This window comes from Plecotus auritus (assembly GCF_963455305.1).
Source record: "Plecotus auritus genome assembly, chromosome: 4".
Taxonomy (NCBI): domain Eukaryota; kingdom Metazoa; phylum Chordata; class Mammalia; order Chiroptera; family Vespertilionidae; genus Plecotus; species Plecotus auritus.
Genome location: NC_137775.1, coordinates 99,881,496 through 99,904,418, shown reverse-complemented (window position 1 = coordinate 99,904,418; position 22,923 = coordinate 99,881,496). Strand labels below are relative to the sequence as shown.

The 22,923-nt window shown below is 58.2% G+C and overlaps 1 protein-coding gene across 1 annotated transcript; it reads right to left on the bottom strand.

Moving 5' to 3' along the window:
* Positions 1-1,877: 1,877 nt before the first annotated feature.
* On the bottom strand, positions 1,878-17,008 carry LEMD2 (LEM domain nuclear envelope protein 2). The gene is made up of 9 exons (XM_080665578.1): positions 16,309-17,008; positions 14,940-14,980; positions 12,046-12,121; positions 9,003-9,079; positions 8,023-8,102; positions 6,437-6,582; positions 5,401-5,502; positions 5,225-5,327; positions 1,878-3,067 (listed from the first exon to the last, which is right to left on the bottom strand). Exons 1-9 carry the CDS (start codon positions 16,979-16,981, stop codon positions 2,917-2,919), a joined length of 1,449 nt encoding a protein of 482 aa, XP_080521704.1. The 5' UTR covers positions 16,982-17,008; the 3' UTR covers positions 1,878-2,916.
* Between the last annotated feature and the right edge of the window lie 5,915 nt (positions 17,009-22,923).

Here is a 22,923-nt window from a genome sequence, read left to right as displayed (position 1 = left end):
AAGACAAAAACACATGGAGGGAAAGTCTTTTCCTGCAAAACAGAAAGGGGAATTGGGCTCGTTTTCCTCTGGGTCCTTCATCAATTTACCCACCGTTTCCAGCGGATGGGAGGACAGAGGGTGATGCTTAGGCACCAGCCACCAACCACAGGCGGGGACAGCCCAGGCTGCCTTCTTCCACGCTGTCGAGAGAAAGTTCCCTCGCATCTCAGTGCCAACCCCACAGGCCCACAGCTTCACCCGCACCAGCTGTGCTGCAGGGCAGATGGCGCTAGGCCCCGAGTCCACTCGGCAAACCTCTGCCCCGTGGTGGCTGCCCTGCAGGTGCAGTCCCAGGGCCCAGCCCTCACAGTGCTCCCCCCAGGACACCTCTGCTGCCAGCATCAGGGGACACTTGCCTCCTCTGGGGCCCTGCCACCTGCCGAGCCCCCGCCAGCCTCACACTGCTCTTGCCTGTCCCCCAGGGGTGGGAACACTGGGGCCTGAGGGGAGCAGGAAACAAAGCCGAGGGAAGAGGCTCTATCAGGCTTCCGGCCTGCCCGCCTGAGGGCTGCCTCTGTTTAAGTGGAAACAGGCTCTGCGAAGTTCCCGGTGCTGGAGGGCCTGGCCCTGCGAGGCTGAGCCCTGAGGGAGGAAGGCCCAGGCACCCTGCCCAGCCCACGGGCCTCTCCCAGGTGGCCTCTCTGCACACAGCCAGTGCTCGTCCGTCCCTCGCCCACTGCTTGGCGGGGAGGGAACGCAGCCCAGGCGAGCAGCTCATCATCCTATATAATAAAAGAGTAATATGCAAATTGACCATACCTCTGGCTACACTCTCAAGCCATGCCCACCAGCCAATCAGGAGTGAGTATGCAAATTAACCCAACCACGATGGTTGCAGCCACAGAGCGAGGAGGAGGCTTGGATTTCCCTGGCAATGGAGAAATGCACACCCTGGCTGGCCCAGGCCTCTGCTCAAGGCTACAAAGTTTCAATTATAGAAGATAAATAAATCCCAACAAAAATGGCTGCAGCCACAAGCAGGAGGCTTCGTTTTCTCCGGCGATGGAGGAAGCCAAACTTCCTGGCTGGTCCTGGCCTCTGCTCAAGACTACAAAGTTTCTATTATAGAAGATAAATTCCAGATCCCAGGGCCTCTGCTTGGGTTGCCGGGGGGCGTGGCCAGCCTGAAAACCACCACAGGCCCCTCGCCAAGGCCACCTCAGGCCCCAAGGGAACCCCCACCCTGATCTGGGACACCCTTCAGGGCAACCCAGCTGGCCTCCACCTGTGCACCAGGCCTCTATCCTATCTAATAAAAGAGTAATATGCAAATTGACTGTCACTCCAATACAAAAGATGGCTGCCCCCATGTGAACACAAGATGGCCACCACAAGATAGCCAGCAGGGGAGGGCAGTTGTGGGCGATCAGGCCAGCAGAGGAGGGCAGTTGGGAGGGACCAGGCCTGCAGGGGAGGGCAGTTAGGGATGACCAGGCAAGCAGAGGAGGGAAGTTGGGGGTGACCAGGCCTGCAGGGGAGGGCAGTTAGGGGCAATCAGGCTGGCAGAGGAGCAGTTAGGCATCAATCAGGCTGGCAGGCAGAAGCAGTTAGGGGCAATCAGGAAGGCAGGCAGGCGAGCAGTTGGGAACCAGCAGTCCTGGATTGTGAGGGGTCCCAGATTGGGGATGGTGCAGGCTAGGCTGAGGGACACACCCCCCCGCCATGCACAAATTTCGTGCACTGGGCCTGTTGTTCTCAATAAAGTGTTTATCCCTTCCAACCCTTATGGTGACGCCTGTTGCGTCTTATTCTGGCCAGAGCCTGATTATGAGACTGGTTCTTTGCCACGGGCCCGCTGACCATCCAGACGTCAGAGAAAATGAGCATGCTGCTCAAACGAGGGAGACTGGAGCTTTATTAAGAAACAAAATACCAGTAAGACCAGCAGGGGTGGCTAATGCCTTTTGGAGGCAGCTGCTGTGTCTCCCCACCTGCCCACCTGCTGCAGATGTGAACATCTGGGGATGAGACTCCATTGGAGAGGCTCTTGCACTTAATAAGGCGCCTCCGTCCTGTTTCTGGAGACTCCCCACCCCCAGGCCACTGCTGAGCCGGCAGCCACGAGGGTCTGAGGAGCGGCAGGCAGGCTCTCTGTGGCCAGCAGGGGCAGTGGTGCGGCCCCACGCCTCATGGTGCTGCAGGTCCTGGTTCCCCAGCCCTGGGTGGGGAGGCTATGGTCACTGTAAACAAGATCTCCCCACTCTGGAAGTGCGAGGCACCTTGGGCGGATGCGGTGCCTGGCTGTAGGTCTGGTCTATAAAACCTCGTCTTCTGTGACAGGCCCCACTGAAGGCGGGCCGTGGAGATGGTGGCTGGTGGCAGCCCACCTCCTCCCCTCTCAGGCCCTGTGACTACGCCAGGCTCCTCCCCGGAGGCCACAGCAGCAGCTCACACCTCACACGAGGCCCAGGGCCCAGAGCCGGGCATTTCTGGACTTCTCCTATAGGCCCTCCCCTTCACCATGAGGCCCCATCCAGCTAGAGCTCCCAGGTAACCCTGAAGGCACATGGACAGCTGCTCCTGGCCCCTGCCACCCCAGCCCACCATCCCAGCCCACGCCCCTGCCCAGCCTCCACACCCAGCCCCTGCGTGCTCGCCAGGGTCTCAGCCGCTGCTTCTCTTCTATTCACGAACGACAAACCTTTCTCCACTTTTCTGCCTGCAGAGGATGGGCCAATGCAGAGGACCAGTGACCCCTCCGCACCCCCGTTCTCCTCCACCCTCCAGGGAAGCTCGGGTTTCCTACAAGCGACACTCCGGAGTCTTGTAGACCTTTGGACGAGGGTCAGGAGGTGAAAGTCAAGGCAAGTGTGAATTCAGCACCAGCAGGTAGGTGGCCCTCTCGAGCCCCTGAGGAGACAGGCCCCGCGAGCTTTATCGCTCAGAGTCGGAGAAGAAAGAGGGCTTAGTCCATCTCCACACCAGCATATCCTCTCCAGCCACGCGGTGGGACTCTGTCTGGATCCGGGATTCGTTGGAGGCCAGGAACTCCACAGCGCGGTCCCAGACCCGCTTCATGCGCCTCCTGCAAAAAGAGGGGCCAGGCTCAGAAGGCCCGCTGGGCTCGGCTCTGGCCAGGGAGGCCAGCTGGTCTGTGGATGGCGCCCCTGTACAACAGGAGGTGGAGCTCCAGGTCCCACAGGGTTCCTGCAGAGGGCCACTTCCTGGGCCCCGGACAAATGACGTTTTCTGCTCTCAAAGCCTTCCTTTAAAGGGAGCTGAAAGGGGCCAGTGGTGTCCGGAGCAGCCCTGTGTGTCCATGGGAAGGGGCTATGCTCCCTGGGCCTGCCATTGCACAGCCTGGCCCGGCAGCCCTTGACCAGTGCTGTCTGCATCTTAATGCCTCCTGTGAGCTAATTAAGTGCTGGCTGCTGAGTCCAAACCCCACAGCACTTCAGGGGTTGCGATGAGCTAAGCATCCCGCTGGGGAGGTCGAGAAGCAGCAGCCACCAGGTAGAGCCCCTTCCCAGCTGGTCGGCCTAGGCCAGCAGCCAGAGTTCCTGCATCCCCTCCGAGCGCCCCTCCTGACCAGACGCAGACTCCAGGGCCACCAGGGAGGCTGCTTCACAAGCCCCTGCTTTTCTCAGCTGCAGATCACCTGCCCACGGACCCGCGCTGCGTGTGCGGAGGGAGCGTGTGTGAGCGAGAGGAGGGCTCACCCTGGGGAGGCCAGAGGGGGAAGCTCCTGAGGTGGCCTGTGGTCAGGAGGCAGAGGGGCTGAGGAGGCTGGCTTCCCCGGGGTGGGTCCTGCCACCGACCAAACCCCACAGCTGGTTAGCAGCCCCAGTGTGGCTGGTCTGGCCAAGGCCACACATGCCTAGGGACTGAGCTGGTCACACTGGGCCCGAGGGGAGGCAGCTGGCACGGTGTGGGGTCTGGAGTCACCCTCTCCAGGCTGTCCATTAACAGGTAATGAGCAGGCGGCCAGCAGCCTCTCCCTGAGCCCCTGCGCCCCCGCATCTCCCTGTCTTTCAGGAGCAGGCCCTCACCTGACTACTGGCGCGCCCACGCTGGGCCGGCAGGAGCTCAGCCACATAGACTGAGTGGCTTGGAGAGGAATCAAGAGCCTGAGCCTCCGGTCACTCGGACATTGGAGTGGCGCCTGAGGCCTCTGCTGACCACAGGGGCTGGGGCGCGGTGGCTGGGCCGGGACTGCAATGCCACTTCCTGGTCTCGTTTCAGTGAATGTGTGTTTGCAGTTAAAGCCTAAGCAGTGCGGCTGCCCTCGGATGCGGATGCGTGCCCAAGTGCGCCAGCGACCTCGTGGGCTAGGCCGCCTCCCAACAACCCGCTCCTTCTCCTGGGACTTGTCACTACCCACAGTACACATTCTCCTTATGCATCTTTCCCCGCATCCTCCTCCTCAGAACCAATGCCCAGCAGGCTTCCCCACTCCCCACGCCTCACCGTGACCCGGACAGTGTGGCAGGCCGCAGGCGCCAACGAACGCTTGCTGAGTGATGAACGCACGCCGCCTCTGCGACACAGGCCCTGCCAGGAGTGGTGCTCTCCGTTTTATGTGGAAGGTGGCCCTGGAGTCAAGCGTGACAAGCCTGCTGTCCCTCCCATGCAGCCCGTGCCCTGGAGGCAGACTCCGTCCGCTGCTGTGAAACTTTGCTTTCAACTGCACGCAAGCACGTGTGTGTGCATGGTGGGAGCCGGACCATCCTATTTTAGGTAATGAGTGTGTCTGACTGTAGATCATAGTCAGACATGTGTGGAAAACAGTCTCCTCCTCCTGGCCAGTGACTGACTCAGGGACAGGTAAGTCACCAGCTCTGGGCAGCGGGGCCACTGGCGGCTTTGGGGAAGGTTTTCCCTTGCTTGTGAGAGCAGGAAGCCCCTCCCCTGCTGGCTGGGACGAGGCAGACACTGCTGCTGGCCAGCATCCTGTGACCTTGAGGAACTCCAGCCGACAGCATTCACTAAGGGCAAGACCACGAGAATCCAACTTCCCTGCCTGAGCCCCTGGGGCAGGGGGTGGTCCTAGCACTGTTGCCCCAAGCACCCACCCCTCCGTCTAACGGTGCTGCCCTCTCTACAGGAGAGGGACGTGCTCCTACAGGTGCCTGAGTGTTCTCCCACAAATGCCAAGCGCTGGAGGAGTGGGGGCGTGGACGGTCCCCCACCTGGGATCCTGGCCGCTGACCAAGGCACTGGGTGGGGCAGACCCCGGACTCACCGGCTCTGTGGAGGGATGAGTGTGTCGCGCACGTGCAGGATGCCCACGTACGGGTAGCGCTCCATGTCCTGCTCCCAGTCCACGTAGTGGTCCTGGACCACATCTGCAGGACAGAGGGCACAGGTCAGGGCCAGGACTCCTGGCGGAGGCCGGCAGCCTTCCTCCGGGCCACACACCTATAATCTTCTTCACCATCTCATACATGGCCTGCTCCTCCTCTTCTAACTTGCGCCACCGATATTTCAGGAAGATCAGGAGTCCCCACAAAAAGGCCAAGCCTGCACAGGAACAGAGCACCATTAAAGGCTCACATCACTCCAACCGCTCGGACCTCCCTGGGTCTCACCATGGGCCGGGTGCTGCGTAGAGGCTGTGGGTGAGCTCAAATGGGTTCTGAGTACCTACTATGTGGCGGCCCCAGGGCTAGCATGCAGGAAACAAAGGATGCAGGAATGAAAGGGAGGACAGGCTAGTCAGTGAGCCTCTCCCTCCCTGCCAGCTGTCACCACAGGCCCCTCCACCGCCCAGAACTCGGCTCCTCCCAACCTCCCAGCCTTAGTCCAGGGGCTTTTATCTCCTCCCTGGTGAACCAGACCCAGGCTTTCACACACACACACACACACATGCACGCAGGCCCTTTGTGTTCTGCGACGCTGTCGCAAATAATAATGTCTGCCCGACAGCGTGGGTGCAGGAGCTGTGTGCATGCCCAGTTGCCTGGGATTTGTAACTCGGCTCTCTGGGCAGAGCCAGTGGCTCTGTGACTCGGCCTCTGCCTTCAGAGGCTCCCCGAGGCCTCTGCTCAGAGGCAGCCCTGCTGTCAGGGACAGGCCTGAGCTCTGCTTTGGGCTCACAGGCTGGGGCCTTCCTGCTTCCTAGGAGATGTTTACACTGTTCAGGGAGTAAAATTAGGCCAAGCTCCTGCTGCACCCTCCTCGCAGCAGCCTGCAGTCTGGGGTCCTGGAAGGGAAAGCGCCCACCTCCAGCCAGGCCAGGCTCCCGCTCAGGAGCAAGGACACTCTCTGGTGAGCCTCATGCTCTGGCTCTGACCTCCAGGGGAAGATGACCGGGCAGGGCTAACTTGCTTAAGTCCTCCATCTTATTAGACCTCAGGTGCATGAGAGAAACCAACACTCAAGGGCAGCTTCCCATCACGCATCACTCCCAGCCAGGGCTTCGGAGCTGGGCTGAGCGCTGTGTGTGAGCACTTACACCAGAAGAAGATGAGCACGTGGGTGACGGCGGTGAGCAGGGCCCGGCTCAGGCGGCAGCCCACACCCATGCGGGGGCGGGCGGATTCCAAGCAGACCACCTTGTCCACAGTTGTCACCAATTCAGATGGGTCTTCCCCTTTCAAACTGAAACAGGACACAGGTTGTAAACACGTCCAAGAGCTCCAAGGAGCTGCAGTCTATGCTCCACTTTGAGCAGGAGGAGGGGCTGCGAGGCATCTCCTTGCTGTGAGAGGGACGACACCATGGCTGCACTCTTCCTGGAAATCCCCCGCGCTGGCCACTTAAGAGGAATAAAGCTGTAAAGAGGCAGCAGGCTCGAACCCCAACCACTAAAGTGGCGTCCCCCTGTTGGGCCTTTGACAGCCCCCTCGGCGTGAGGAAGATTAACTATAAACTGGACCCCCTCCCGCAGAGAGCAGCGGGAATGTTGACAGAGTCGCCGTCTTGCACTGCATGGTAGGAATGAAAAGACGTGCGTCTGGGAGAGCGTGCCTTTCCTCGGGGTCGAGGGGGCACAGAAGTTGCTTAAGGAAGAGATCAGGAGGTGCCTGGAGGCAGGGCACGCAAACTGGCTCCCTGAGGCCAGGCCCCAGCGCAGCCCCTCCACCCTGGTTCCTGGCAAGGAGGTGCCAGGACCCGCAGGACACTGACACCCACACCTCTAGGTGACGATTCATGCGCTGGACTGCACACCTGAATGGCTGGAACCTGAAGTGTGCTGGTTTCTCGTGACCCACTTTCAACCTGGTTGTCTGAGCCAGCTCAGCCACTTCCCCAATATGAAGAGGCGAGTGTCACCGCTCTGTGCCTCCAGTCCCCGCCTTCTCTAACAGGGGGATCGCCAGCCGCTAGGGAGGCTTTGTTTTGTAAGCCAGTGCATTTCATGGGGCCATGCATCCAGCTCTCAGGCTCAGGCTGAGCTGCCTGGCTCTGCTGGATGCACAGCTGAGGGAATTAGTAATTTGGTGGATTAGAGGGGAAGAGAACAAAACCCGAGTGTGTTTTAGCATTAGGAGCTGTAACTTCAACAGAGTCCCCGACGAACCCTGAGAAATGGGAGCGGGGTGATGAGGCGAATGCTTTTCTGGCAGGGAAACTCTCGGTGTCCAGCTGTCAGCCGGTGCCCCCACCCCTGCCCGTCCCATGGGGCCTTTCAGGAAGGTGAAAGGGCTCGCTATCTGCTAACAGTGCTCACCAGAGAGAAATGAGGCAGAACTACCCAGTCAGAATAAAATCCAGCATTTCCTTGTGCAATTGCCATACTGAGCAAAACCAACACACAGAATCATTTCATCTGCAAATGAAAACTAGCCCGAGGAAAGGCACGTAGAAAGCTGCCTTCTCCAGAAAACCCCGCAAGCGGCGGATGGAAAGGCGCAGACCTGGCACCTGCTCTGTGTGTCTCCCCCTCAAACTGCTCCTTGTCCTGCATTCCTGACGCTCTTCCTTCCCCGCCAGCTTTCAGCCCAGCCCACACCTGCACGGGGAGACCCGCCCTCTACCTTCAGACTGGCACCTGAGGGAAGCTAGGAAGTCAGCTGATCGCTGCCCCACCACACTCACCAGATGCCCACGTCCTTGTTACTGCTTAGTATCCAGGTCAGTGCGGCTTCAAACTTGGCGGTGGAGCTGCCGGTCACATTCTGTGGGAGGGACGGGAGATTAGTTCTGCGTCTGGGCAGAGCAGCGAGGCAACATTACTCTGCTGCTGGGTTATGGAAGTCCTCTCCTGGGTCCTCTGCACGCCCCAAAGCGCTGCTCTGCTCAATGTGCAGCAAACTGGCAGGAAGGAAGTCTGAGGCTGGTGAGAGCCGAGGCAGAGGCTGTAACTGGAGGAGGCGATGCGGAAGCACACGCGGGAAAGAAATGCGGGGCTGAGGCAGCCGAAAGGACTGAAGCCAGCCAGGTGGCAGCTCCTCTTGGGTAAAATGAAAAAGTGTGGGGGGTGAGGGGCCCAGCAACCAGTCCAGCTGCATGGCCTTGGGCAAGCCCCTGCCCCTCTCTGGGCCTCAGTTTCTTCCCCTATGAAGTGAAAACTGGACTAGGTGACCATGTCCCTGCCAGCTCCATGTATCCCCAATTCTACCACCCTGAGGTCGTGCGGAAAGTCAAACGGACCCCAGACAATCCATACAGCATGCAAGGAGGGAGAGGGCAGGCGACACACGCATCCTTAAAGCTGCTGAGAAGGGGAGAAAAGAAAAGGGGAGGAAAGAAACGGAAGGAGGAGCAAGTGACAGGCCAGTTTAGAAGGGGCAGCCTGCTGTGGCCTGCACGCTGGGCAGCAGGGAGCCACGCACACACAGCAGGCCCGCTCTGGCTTACGGCTCACCTTGGGCTCAATCACCCCCCAGTGTTGCCTTAACTTAAGGTAGCCTAGCACTCAACTAAGGCCAAAAAAAAAAGGGGGGGGCAAGAAAGCAAAAAAAAAACCCCCAAAAACAAACACCAAACAAAATAAAAAGGGGAAGAAAAATAAACGCAGGGTCTGAAAATCAATCCCAAAGCACCAGGACCTCCCGCGGTGAGCGCCCCCCACTTACTGCTACGTATTCCTGGGCTTCTGCTACAGGGATGCACTTGCTTTTTAGCTTCTCTGGGTTCCCACATTCAAAGTTACCTAGGAGGAAAGACATTCACACACAAGAAAGATGAGAAAGTGACTCTGACACAGACTGAAAAATGCAGCAAGAATCAAGCCATCTGCTCTGAGAGGGAGCATGTGGCCTGGCGCTCTGGCTTCTGGGGCACCCTCACTCTGCGGCACGATCAAAAGCCACTTAGCTTGGATCGATTCCAGATCATTAAAACCTGACCTGCAAAGCAGTGCAGTGATTTGCATTAAATGACTAAAAAGCTGCCCAATACCAGGTCTATTTGCAATTGATCCCTAACAGGATCAGACCGATAGCTTTGGAAAGTACCGGATGGTGCTATAAACAAACACAGCCTGGGCGGAAGAGCGGCAGGGATTCTGACAGATATAGGCAGGTGACCTGGAATGCCAGGCCTGCTGTTTGAGGGTCGTGGGACGGTGTCCAGCATGCCCTGGGAGGAAGGGGCGTCTGAGTGCCCAACAGCGGGGCCTCAGCAGTGCTCCAAAGCTCCCTCCTAAGCAGCCTGGGTGGCCAGCTCCCACCTTGGACGGAGCTGGGAGCCTCCCCCGAGTCCTGCCAGCCTTTCGGGTCCCGCCCAAAGGCCACCTCCTCTGAAAAGCCCCCAGCTTGCGGGGCCTCTTGTTCGGCCAGATTGCTCCGAACTCGGGGGCCTGCCACAGCCCTTGGCTTTCAATGCCCACTGTGGTTCATCTGCCACGAGCCGCTTCACTACTAGAGCCCTTGAGCAGGGACAATGGAGGGCTGGGCGCGTAAAGATCCTTCACCCTCCACATGGTCCGATTGTCCTTCACCTGGCACAGCTGGGCTTCAAACGGCGTGTGTGTGTGTGTGTGCTGCTGCCACTTTTGCCTTCTTGGCACCTGCTCCCGGCATGTCACATCCCTACGCAAAAGCCTCCTTGGCCTCACTGCCCACAACGTTAAGCCCCGGTGGCCCCTGGCATCCATGCCTCTTGGGACCTCTGGCCCTCAGCTCTCCTCCAATGGCATCTCGTATCACCCAGTGGTCAGGGAGGTAGGTGGCCTGCGGCAGGAACCTGAACCCATCTTGTATCCTACTGTGCCCTGGCCAGAGAGGACTCCAACAGGCAGGGGAAGGGAGGATGGCCCAGTAGAGAGCACGCACTCCCCAGCAGCTGCCTCCGTGAGATGCCTGCCTGCAGGGCTGCCCCTGCAAGGCTTGTCAGAGGACAGCAGGAGCCAGGCCCCTTAATGGCATAAGTGAGGACCACATGTGGAGGTGGGAGTGGGGAGAATGGCTACTAGGATTCACCGTTTAAGAGTGGAGCATCTCAACTTTATTCCCTGGGGGTCTTATTAAAACACAGGCTTCGATTCAGTAGGTTTGGGATGGGACCTGAGATTCTGCATTTCCAATAAGCTCCCAGCTGCTGCTGCTGCTGCTGCTTGGACCACAACCGAGTCACAAACGTTTAGAACTCCCTCGTGGGCCAGAGTTTATATCCCAAGCACCTGGGCCACAGGGAAATGCCCATAGGACCGCTCCTCCGAGGAGCGTAGATGCTCCCCGACCACCTCCAGTCTCCCACCAGTAGGAGGGAGGAAAGCTGAGGCGCACAAGCTTGGCCCTGAGGACTGAGGGCCCAGTTCACCCAAACCTGACTCCCCAGCAATGGTCTTAGACAAAGGTTGTCCCGTAGGTAAGAGGTGCCTCCTGAACATCCCATAAGACTGACCAGCTCCATCTGGTTCTCGTGCCAAGTATATTTAACTCGGCACCAGCCCATTTGCCTATGCCAGTGGTTGGCAAACCGAGGCTTGCGAGCCACATGTGGTTCTTTGATCCCTTGAGTGTGGCTCTTCCACAAAATACCACAGCCTGGGCGGGTCTATTTTGAAGAATTGGCATTAGAAGAAGTTTAAGTTTAAAAAATTTGGCTCTCAAAAGAAATTTCAGTTGTTGTACTGTTGATATTTGGCTCTGTTGACTAATGAGTTTGCCGACCACTGGCCTATGCCATCAGCAAGTGATTCTGAGAGGCTCCCTAGATGCCAGGTGTGGGAAGGACACAATGCAGGCAACATCTCTAGCCTCGAGGACCATTTACCGAATGAAACAGCAGGGGAGCCCCCAGATGGATGAGTGTTCAGGGTCTTTCCTGGGGTGCACAGAGTGCATCCTCTGGAGGACAGCACTTGGCTTTCATTTTATAAGGAGGAGAGCCCTGGCCGATGTGGCTCAGCTGGCTGAGCACTAGCCCGTGCACTGAGAGGTCGCCAGTTCGAGTCCCAATCAGGGCACATGCCTGAGTTGCGGGCTCGATCTCTAGTAGGAGGCGTACAGGCAGCAGCCAATCCATGTTTCTATCTCATCAATATTTCTCTCTCTTTCTTCCTCTCTCTCTAAAATCAATAACCACCCCCCCCCCCCCAACATATTTAAAAATAGAAAAGAGAGACCCAAGATCACTCAGTAACAGAGATGGAGGCCCTGAGACTACCTGAGACGATGAGGGACTTGTCCAAGGTCCTGAGCCAGCTAGGGCGACCGGGACCAGATGTGACACCAGGGCCTTGGCGGGCTGGACGGGCCTGAGTGTGCTCAGCCCACCACAGACCTGTCAATTGCACGGGCCTCTCTGCCTATCCCGGCCAACCATCTGGTGCAGGCAGGCCTCCAGGTGCAAGCACCCAGACTCTTGAGACCGGGGGCCTGCCCCCCGACCCTGCCAGTGAAACAGGGAGCCCCGAAGCCTGAGGTGGGGCTTATTCAGAGAAAGGCAAATAGCCACTGAAAGGTCTGTGCATGTTCCAGGAGGTGAGACCTTCGACAGGAGGTGAGAACAAAATGGTTTTGCCCAAATGCAAGGCTTAAACAATTGTCAGAGGGGAAACAGGGACTGGTTTCTGAATGTGTCTTCTGGAAGGCAATCACAGAACGCCTCAGCCGCCCCAACCCACGGCCCACGACCGGCTCATGAGGATCTGGGGCCTCAAGACCTACTCACCGGCTTGGATGGCCAGGAAGTTGTAGAGTTCGTGCAGCAGCTCCAGCAAGGCTGCCTTCTGCTTGGCCTGACAGAACTGAGAGGACAGGACAAGCGGTCAGCAGGGCGATGGGCAAGGAGGCAGTCTGTCTGGCTCTACCTCGTCAGTCACACTGGCAAGTACTAAGTGGTAAGCAACACCTTGTACTTTTAAAAAATAAAAACCAATTCTGCAAAATGGTGGCCCAGGGCCAGGGCCGATAAATGTGGGCTGAGTGCAGGGCAGAGTGAAGACACAGTCACCAAGGGCTGTCATCCTAGAGGCCGCCGCCCTTCCCCGGTGCCGACGGAGTGATGGCCGTTAGTGGGGCCATGGGGCAGAGGCAAGGCAGCTGTGGGAAACAGCGCTGTAGTCCCGGGAAGCTACCCACGCTGCGTCCTCTCCCCCTGGGGCCACTCCCACCCGTGGTGGAGACTCAAGTGTCTACAATCTGCCGATCGATTGTCTGTCTTGTGGAGTATCTGCTGCAAAAAGTAAAATTTCTAGAAACCTTTGAAATTATAGGGGGAGAAAGGCCATCTGCATGAGAAAGTAGAAGCAGGAACATATGCAGACCTAGCCCTCCAGCAGCTGTAACAGTTGAGGCCATCTTGCTAGACTCATGGATTGCTCTCCTCGAGTGGACGGAGAGCCAGGCACTGTGCTGAGTGGTTTATATGTGAGTGTGCACCAAATCATCACCACATTCCTTACTGTACCCCAATTTCTCAGATGGGAGCCTGAGGCTCAGAGACCTGAGGTAAGCCACCAAGGTCCCACAGCTCATGAGAGGTGGGGTCAGCCAGCCGACTCCATGCCCCACACTTCAGGCCGCTTCTGGTGTCACGGGGTAAAGCCCTGGACTTTGAGTGGAGAGCCTGGGGTCTGGGCTGGTCCCGCAACTACAGAAGGGACTGATGTGGCTTTCCTCCCCAGGGCTCATCAGCTGCCTCACCTGAATGTGAGGGACCTGCTTTCGAACACTCTCAGAGGCAAGATTTGTCCCCTCACGTTGCCTAAAGACCCAAGAGCCTTTGCAAGTACACATGACCGCAAATGGTCAGAAACAACTCATGTGGCTTCTAGTGGAGTTAGGTACCCAAATTACTTTAAAGAATGTTTTAGGTGTGGGAAATGTTGAAATAAGGGTTAAATCTAACTGAATATATGCCAAGAATCCAATTCTATAAACGTGCATACAGAGATAAGAGGGGAAGGAAAGATCCCCAAAACGTCAACAGTAATTATCTCTAGGTGGCAGAGTCATGGGTGACTTTCCTTTCCAAATGTTCTACACTAACATCTTTCACTGTCACACCAGAAAAGTGGCAGTAACAAGGACCACTGCTGTACATCCCCAACAACCAGGCGAAGCAGGATGATGCCACCGAAAGGAAACAGGACACAAAGTCCCAGCCAACAGGACAACTGATAAGACAACACGCCTGCTCCCAGCCTGTCCCCATGTTTTCAGTAGCAAAAAGGCAGAAAGAAAATACATTGTCAAGTCTGCTGAGAAGGGAAAGAAACTCAAATGCCCTGCTGGGTCCTGGGTGAACTGGAGCCACACAAAGAATGAGACTTTCAGCAAGAGCCTCAGCAAAGCCCAACGTGCCTTCCGACCGGCCTGTTCCCAGGCCCTCCCCAGGAAGGCCAAGGGCACCCCATGAACTCTCAGCTCCACAGAGCCCAGGATGGGGGCCCAGACGCTGGCCTTCCAGGCACCAATTTTCCCGGCACAGTTGGCTGGCTGGGCACACCTTTAGCAAGGCCCTGGGTTGCACCCGTCTGGCTCACTCGAGCAGGGCACAGGCAGGTCTGCTCAGAGGAGGGCCAGGGAACGGACGGAACAAATCTGTCCCTCAGCCATGGGCCTGATCCATTAGAGACGTGAAGGGTCAAGAAACAAACCAGGGAGACGTTTCTAACTAAAAGACAACAAAATTAGCATCACCAGAGAAGTCTCACAGAAAGCTGAGACTATTTTGGTTTTCAGTCTTCAGAATTCTAGTCCCTCCTCTAGTTGCCGCCTACGTTTCTGGGTTCCTTCCTCTAGTCATCAGTTGTGGTTTTTATGATGGAAGGAAGATGAAACTTATGAATATGTTTCTACAAACCAACTGGAAAGCAAAGATATTTGGTGGATGAATGCAATAAATTAATGTAAAAAAACCTCACAAAACTTCAAATATGACACAGCAGAAGCCAACAGAAACCAGGATGCCCTTGAGAACATGGGTAAGCTTCAGCGCAGGGGCGTGGGGGTGAGCAGATGTGAGCGGGGCCGGGAGCCCTGCAGCACACTTAGGAGACTGCTGGGCGTGCCCCCTGCCGCCCGGCTCCTCCGGAGAGGACTTAGGACTGAAAATGCACTGCCTCATGTTTCCCCAGACGGCCACCTCTCTGCACCCAGCTCCTCACACACGTTCCCTTCACAGTGGACGGGCTGCTCACTGTCACCAAATACTATTTGTAGGGAATATTAAGGCTTCATAAAACGAATCTATAGACTAAGAGAGTCAATTCCACTTCAAATGTGTTTCAAACACCCCCTCCCCCACAACTTCTCAAATCAGAACAGCATTTTCAGAGCCACAAAAGTACTACTGGAGAGAAGGGGGAATTGACAACAGGCCTCCTGTCACTTAGGAACCTCCTGTCGCTTAGGAACCTCTGGCCCTTCCTCCACAGCAGGGAGCACAGGCCCTTCACCACCAGCAGCGTCCCCCTGGATGGACCGCGGCAGGGGATCCATATCCCAGGCGCTACCAACAGAGCCGGGCCCAGCACCCAGACAGGTGTCTACATCACACAAGGGCTCCCGAAAGGACGGCAAACGTGCTGGGGTGGGAGGAACAGAGAAGCTCACACTCACCTCATCGTTTTTCCTCTCGCAGTCCACTGGCAACAATTTCACTGAGACCAGAAAAGAAACAGAGGAAATTAAAGTGTGGGCTGAGGAAAAGAATACCAACAGGACCCACTCAAAATCCAGGGGAGTAAACCATGACCAGCCTCCAGGTGGGGTTGGAAAGCTGTCATCTGACCGAGGCACTCTAACGTGCAGAAAATAAAATGCAAGTTTCCCAGCTCTGGACTGGGATTGGGGACAGCGGGTCGTGGTGGGCTCTGGGCGACTCGACCTCACTCCTCAGCGTGAACAGGACCCATAGAGCCTTCCTGGCCTGACTCAGAGAGTGACCTTCAAACAGGGCAACATACGTGACAGTTTATAAACTGTAAGCGATGACATGTTAAACAGGGATGAATACGATCATGGGAGGGGAACTCTGGGTAAACCCAGGATATGGCCAGCGCTGCTGGCTCCGCGTCCCAGCAGGGAGTCTGCGCCCTGCCTGCGTGGTCACAGCGCCTGCTCCTGGCCTGCGGGGGACAGTCAGGAATTGAGCGTGTGCCCAGTCTGGGGTACCCATGCCCACAGACGTGTCCACACCCAAACGCCGCCGGCTGCAGCAGCTAAGACCTCGGCGGCTCCTGCCACGCAGAAAGATGTGGCCTCGGATGGCCACGTGCACGCTTGGTAAAGGAGTCTTTACGGTGAACGAGTGTCACTTTACACTCGGCTCCAGCAAGACTCGTGCTCTGCATTGTCCTGTCAGATAGCTCAGGACCAGCAGCGCAGCTGTGCCTCCAGGCACCCCGCCCTGCAGACCTCGCTGCCGGCTAACCCTCGCCCATAACCCTCGCCCAGTGCGGAGAGGAGCGTGGCTGGGGCTCCCTGAACCACAGGACCCTCTCCTAACACTCCGAGGGCCCTAGGGCCCTGCAGGCCACAGCAAGGTCTCCCTTCACCGCAGTTTACCGCCGAGAAGGTTCCGCACACCCGCCACACAGGCGAGGAGGGCCCCGGGGTCCAAAGAAGGGGGCACACGGTCACTTTGGTGCTGGGACCCCGTCAGACCCCACCTGTGGGCGTGAGACCTGAGGTGCCTTGCAATGCGCAAACGTGTGACTGAGACGGAGACCAAAGGGGAGACTGAAAGGGAAGGGGGGCGTGTGCCTGCTGGAGCGGGTGGCCTTTTCTAGAGGGAGGACCCCATGACTGCTCGCAGCGCGAGGACGAGGGAGGTCAGGAGGGCGGGCCGGGGCAGAGGTGACAGCAGGGGTGTGAGGCCGGGAATGGCTGCAGACTCGGGGTCCTGGCCTCCTCCCACCGCGGGGGGGTTCGTAGGGGTGTGAGGCCCTGACCCGCGGGCAGCGCCCAGGGCCCTCCGCCGACGTACTGTGGTCCTCCGCCTCCCGCGGCGCCGAGGGCCGGCCCATCTTCACCCAGAGGATGCCCAGGAAGACGAAGAGCAGCCCCAGGCTCGCCCAGAGCAGCAGCCGGGACAGGCAGCGCTCCAGCCGCCGCCCCGCCTCGGGCCGGGCCTGCGCCGCGCCCGCCGCGCCCGCTCGCGTCGTCCGCAGGCCGGGGCGCGGGTCGGGGCCGAGAGCGGGGGGCGGCCGGGCCGGGGCCCACCAGCGACGGGCCCGGGGGCCAGGCCTGTCGGGCGTCCGGGCGTCCTCGTCCTCCTCGGAGCTGCCCCGGACCGAGGCGCGGCGCCTGAGCGGCGCAGGGCGGGCGGCGTAGGCGGGGTCGCGGCTCGCGGACCAGGCGGCCGCGGGCGCCCTGAAGTCCCCGTAGGCCCCGGCGGTCGCGAAAGCCGAGGTCGGGGCCGGCGGGGACGGCCAGGGCTCCGCCCGCAGAGCGGCCGAGGCAGGCCGGGCGCGCAGCGGGGCCTCCGCCCGCAACCGCTCTTCGCCCCGCGGCCGGGCCTCCTCGCGCAGCCGGACCTCGCCCCGCAGGTGGCGCAGCTTTTTGCGGTAGACGTCCCGGGTGGTGTCGGTGATGGGTCCCGGCTGGAAGCCCAGGGCCTGCAGCTCTCGCCGCAGCTCCGGGTCTGACAGGCCGGCCATGGCCAGCAGCCGCCCCGGCGTGCACCGCACCCGGAACTGCTCCCGCCGGGCCGCGGCCGAGCGGGCGGGGCCCGCGCCATGATGGGAAGGTCGTCGGGACGCCATGTTGAGAAGGTCGGGAGGGACCGGTGGGCCCGCCATGATGAAGAGGTCGTCTTCACACATGGGGAGGTCTTAGGCCCCCTAGGGGTTTGTTTTTCTTCCTTTTTTCCCCTCCTTGCTTAGTTCCAGGGTGTTTATATCTGAATGCACAGCCCCTGACATGTTAGGCACTCAATAGAGTCATGTTGATTTTTATTGATTTTAGAGAGAAGAAAGGAGAGAGAGAAACATCAATGTCGTTCCACTTCCAGTGGTTGGCAAACTCAATTGTCAACAGAGCCATATATCAACAGTACAACGATTGAAATTTCTTTTGAGAGCCAAATTTTTTAAACTTAAACTTCTTCTAACGCCACTTCTTCAAAATAGACTCGCCCAGGCCGTGGTATTTTGTGCAAGAGCCACACTCAAGGGGCCAAAGAGCCGCATGTGGCTCGTGAGCCGCAGTTTGCCGACCGCTGCCTTATGCCTCCATTGGTTGCTTCTTGTATGTGCCCTGATCCGCAATGGAACCCACAACCTTGGTGGATTGCGACCCTCTAAAAACAGCCACCTGGTTGGGCCTGGAGCCATGCTGACTTAGTGGGTGGCCTGGGGAAGGGTGAGAGGCAAGCCCCTGCCCAGCGGACCCTTGGCCTCTCTCTGAGGACTCACACGCTCCCTTCACTCAGGGAAGGGCCTGGCTTGGGTCCTGAGTGGACCCCAGGTCAGCTAGGAGACTGGCTGACCCGGGTTGTGGCCTCAGGCTGGCTTTCCTGCCCTGCGGGCACCCACGGAAGACCGAGTGGGCAGTGGGGCTCTGGGACGAGGCTGTGCCAGGGTGGCAGGGTTTTCTCCAGGAGAGTGGGCTCGGGTGGATTTAGGCTGGGCCTGGAATCCCAGCGACACCGCTCTCCCATGTGTGATCGCATTCAGTGAGCATGCTGGCCTGTTGGTTAGCAAACCTCGGCTCTCAGGAGGATTGGGCGAGGTGGTTTGTATCAGGTGCCTAGGACTGTGCTCCTTGGTGTTTGTACTTGACCCGCACTTCTGGCCGCCATGTAGACCCCACAGGGCAGCACTTAACGACACAGCAGCTCTTAGTGAGAAAGCCTGAGGGGGCCTGGGGAGTGGCGGCAACTGGAAACGGAGCTCTGGTCCCTAGTCTTCCTTCCACATCCCTCATCAACTGCCTTCCCCAAACATGGATCGCAGGCCTTCTGGGTCCCATCCATGTCTACCCTTCAATTCAGCCCCCCTTCCCCTGCTCCCCCCCTGCCCGCCCCCACCTCGTGCCTCCTGTCCCCTCCCGGTCTGGTCTGTGGGTAAGGCCCCTCTGCCCGTGGTCTGCATGCCTGCCCTGGCTCCACCACAGGGGTACTCGACACTGGCCACATTGGGGGGAGTTACAGCCTCGGCTTGGTCAGGCTTCTGTCACTCCCCTCCCGCCTCCCGACTCAGCTGCTCCCAGGTGGTGCGCCTTCTCTCACCAAGTGTTGTTTTCCTCTTCCCTGCCTGTGTTTGCACTGAATGCCATGAATTTGATATAGTGATTGCCTAACACAAATACCACATAATAGTATTTTATTTCTTTCTGGAGCGCTGTTTGCATGACAAATGAGTTGGTCACATTCGTGCAACTGCTCACAGCTGTGCTCACAGTGTATAAAGAACGAGCCTTTCGGGTCGGCACTGGCCCTGCGTACTAAGGGGGCCTGAGACGGATGCTTACACGAAGTTAGTCACAGCGTTTGGCAGAGTTGCGGTCCATTTCATCACAGTGGCTCTCGGAGCGATTTAAAGATACGAACAGAGCTAGAGACGCCCGGCCGGGCCCCAGCGTGGGCTTCTCGGGTTGTCAGCCTTCCTTTGGTTCAGGACACTGCTGCCTCCCACACCTAGGGCCAAGCGACCTCCCCGCCCCCTGTCTCCCTCTGGCCAGGAGCCCTCACGTTTCCAGCAGCGCCCCCACCCCCCACGGTCCACCCTTCAGCCTCCATGCGGTCTCCACGCAGCCCTGGCAGCCCAGCCTGGCCTGGGGGCCCTGCAAGCCTTTGGTGAGGCTGTGTGCCACCACCTGGGGCACGTCTGCCCATCAGTGCTTCCGCCCCCACTGTGAGAAGAGCCCTCACCATCTTTTTTTTTTTTTTTTTAAATATATTTTATTGATTTTTTACAGAGAGGAAGGGAGAGGGATAGAGAGTTAGAAACATCGATGAGAGAGAAACATCGATCAGCTGCCTCCTGCACACCTCCTACTGGGGATGTGCCTGCAACCAAGGTACGTGCCCTTGACCGGAATCGAACCTGGGACCCTTCAGTCTGCAGGCCGACGCTCTATCCACTGAGCCAAACCGGTTTCGGCGAGCCCTCACCATCTTATTGAGAAATCAGCTCTTCTTCCCAGGTCTCAGCCTCTCCATTTTCCTCTGAACTCTCGGCTCCAGTTCTGCCCTCCCGGGTTACTTACTCCTCTGGTCCTCCATCACCTGCTGCTCTTCCCCTGCGTTAGTGAAGCCAGCTGGCTGCTGTGCACTCGCCTCCACACGGCTGGCCCCGCGCCTTCTCTGTGCCAGCGTCTCTGCCAGGGCCACGGGGCTGCCAGGGGCCCCGTGGGCTCTGATCTGCCTTCCTGTCTTCACTGTGCCTCCTCAGCTGGGCCGGTCCAGTACGGGCAGCCATATTTTATTTTATTTGTTTTGTTTTTTAATATATTTTTATTGATTTCAGAGAGGAAGGGAGGGAGAGATAGAATCATCAATGATGAGAGAGAATAACTGATCAGCTGCCTCCTGCACGCCCCACACGGGATCGAGCCCGAAACCTGGGTATGTGCCCTGACCGGGAATCGAACCGTGGTCTCCTGGTTCATAGGTTGACGCTTAACCACTGAACCACTGCACTGGGCTGGGCAGCCATATTTTAAAGGAAAGGATGATATTGCAAAGTAACAGCTGTCCCTGTGCGCTCCTCTTGCATCACTTTGCTGTGATTTTTTAAAGGTGAGCAGCTTGGGCTGCGTTCCGTCTTCCTATTAAAGACAGAAGAGGACAAACACGCCCCAGTGTCTAAATCTGCTCGTACCCATAGCCACACAGTCAGCGGCGGTGGGGGCTGCTGAGAGGTCGCTCTGCGTTCCCAGGCACCCCCCCGCTGCCCAACCTCCCCCCGCCCCCCCCCCCCCCGCCCCAGCCACCGCGGCAGAGCCTGTGAGAATAGCAGCCATAAATCTTAGTGGGTTCCACCCTCCTCCTCCTCCTGCCCAGCCCTGCATGCGTTTATCAGGTCCTTAAAGATGCTTAGGGACCAGGGACTTGTCTTTGATCCACCTCGTCGCTGGCCTCACGCGTCCCTCAGCTATTCTGGGCTTCCTTCAAACCTCAGCGCGGAGGAGGCGTACGGGGCGCTGGGAGAATGGCTGAGCAGGAGGGACCATGTGGGTGCCATTTGGGGCTCCCATTTGCACTGGAATGGCCTGCACTGCCCTACATCTTGTTGCCTCAGTGCATGTGGGAGTGAAGGGCCCTTTCCGTCTCTCTAGGTCAGTGACGGGCAGAGTCAGAGAAACTCTAGAATGGGTTTAACGGGCAGTTTTGTCACCTGCTTTCCAGGTGACAACGGAACAAAACTCTCACTCTCCGGCCCCGCGAACTTGGCTGCCTGTGGGGCGCGTTCCTGACCAGGTGTGGGGTACACCCCTGGTCAGGAGTGGAGGGTGTGGGAAGAAAAATGTAACGCTTTCCAAACAGTGTCTTTTGGTCTTTGCCCATGATGAGATTATGCTGAATGACAGAATACAGACCCCAGGCAGGTCCTCTCTGCTTTTAACTGTCCAATTTCACAGCAAGTCCACGTGGCTCAGGGATTATAAAGTCACACGGATGTGGTTGCAGCGATGTGCCTCCTCCTACCCAGCGATGTGCAGCTCCTACCCAGCGCCCTCGGGGGCCACGGGAGAGGGTCGGGGGACAGGGTCGGATGCGGCTGCTCCTGGGCTGTGTGCAGGGCTGTTCCGCAGAGCAGGTGGCCCCCGTGCCCTTGTGCTCCCCGGGCTGACCCGTTCCCATGCTCCCATTACAGATTGATGCAGACTTCCTGGGAGAACTCTCCTGGGTCTCAGCTCTCTCCTGGCACCTATTCCAAGGCTGCTCAACACCCCAGGATCCTAAAGAAAATTCCTCAGAGGGTGCTGGGGCCCCAGCCCCGGAGACGCGCACCCCTGGTGGTGAGGGGGGACGAGGTCCACTGCAGGGGCAGGCCTGAGCAACCGGGAAGAACCCCGCCAAACCTGTTTTCCCTGTGGGGAGACAGTGAGCATTTGGTTTCCTGCTTCTTGGCGTGCATTACAGACGCTGCCAGCTGGCACGGCCCAGGGGTCTTGGACTCAGCTCCTCCCAGTGCAGCTTTGCAGGTTCCCGTGCCTCTTCCTCCTTTTGTTACCAGTGGGAAGCATTCCTTGCCGCCCCCCCGCCCCATTGCTGTGGGAGTGGCTTCTTGGGGAGCTGCTGGAAGAAACGTTTCCAGAGGCCCACGGGAAGGTAAGGTACTGTAGAAAGCCTTGTTTCTGTGGAATTACACCCGAGTCTCCAAGGTCCATTTCCCTCTGTCCTGCCACGGAGAGGTGAAGCTGTGGCTTCAGTCGGGCCGGAGTTACACCGTCGCCCAGAGCTCCTGCCCCACGTGGGGGTGCAGTCACCAGGCTGGGTCCCCACTACAGCTCATCAGACCATTGCGTGGGGTCCACAGGGCCACGTGGCTATGGAGGGAACACGGGCAGGAGCAAAGCCAAAGGAACCGAGAGCCAAGAGCCATGCGAGCCAGCGGCCTTGTCTAGGGATTATGTATTCCCACGGCTGGCACTGCCCTGTCAGCTCTGTGCCCAGGTCTGACTGACAGGCATCCTCCCCCTGTCATCCCGACTTCACCGTGCCTGTGTCCATCTCCCCGTAGTTGGGCCCCTTCCCCAGTGATCTGTGGGGACTGGGCCGTGGGTCCCTGGGGCGTGAAACTGCAGTTTCCTGTGAAGCTGCCCAGATGTTCGTGCTTGTAATGTCCGGCCTCCCCTTTGCTCCTTCCTATTACTAATAACCAGCTAATTACGTGGTATCTCTTTCTCTCCCACCTGCCGCTGCGGCCCTGGCGCCATTCGTTGTCTGGCGTCGGCGGCATTTCCCGGGACCCTGCAGCTGCGCTTGGGCTTCGTAGTTTGTGCACTGGGAACTGAATGTGCAGTGAGCGGGCTTGGGTGCTTCTCGGAGCGTTCAGAGCACCCAGGGGGGTGTTCTTAAGGAACTGCCTCCTGTGGCTCCGCCCCCGCAGTGCGGTTGGGGTGGGTGGAGATGTGGAACGGCACTCTGCCTAATTTGCTGGTGGCCGATGGTTCCTGCATGGCCCTGCCTTATACATAAATGAACATTCATTAATGTGAAATGACGTTGGAATGAAACGTCCCATCTAGTTGTGTTTAGAAGGCAGAACTAAGTAGGGGGCTGTGTAACGTTCTGCGGATGCTGCAGTGTGCAGTCACAAGGGATAATAACAGTGATTTGCTCTTTGCTGGTGCGCCATGCCCTCATCTCACGCGGCTACTGCCACTTGCTTTGCAAAGATTCATTGAGTTGAGAGACCAGCTGGAGGTCACTCAGCAAGGGGCTGAGTGCAGAAGCCTTCAAACTCGCTGGCCCATTAGACCTGGCCTCGCTGGTAAACAGCAAATGGTCAGGATTCAGGAGCCCTGACTCCAGTCCTCGCTCAGCCACAGACTCGGTGTGTGGACAAAACACCATCGCGCTGGGCCTCAGTTTCCTCATCTGTCATGGAAGGGCCAGTGCAAATCTTCCAATTCTATGGCCTAAGTTAAT

Coding starts and splice junctions, on each gene's coding strand:
- LEMD2 (XM_080665578.1), bottom strand. CDS start 16,981: ATGGCCGGCCTGTCAGACCCGGAGCTGCGGCGAGAGCTGCAGGCCCTG. Junction 8,103..9,002: donor AAGCCCAGGAATACGTAGCA/GTAAGTGGGGGG, acceptor TCCCTCCCACAG/AATGTGACCGGCAGCTCCAC. Junction 5,503..6,436: donor CGTGCTCATCTTCTTCTGGT/GTAAGTGCTCAC, acceptor GTTCCTGTGCAG/GCTTGGCCTTTTTGTGGGGA.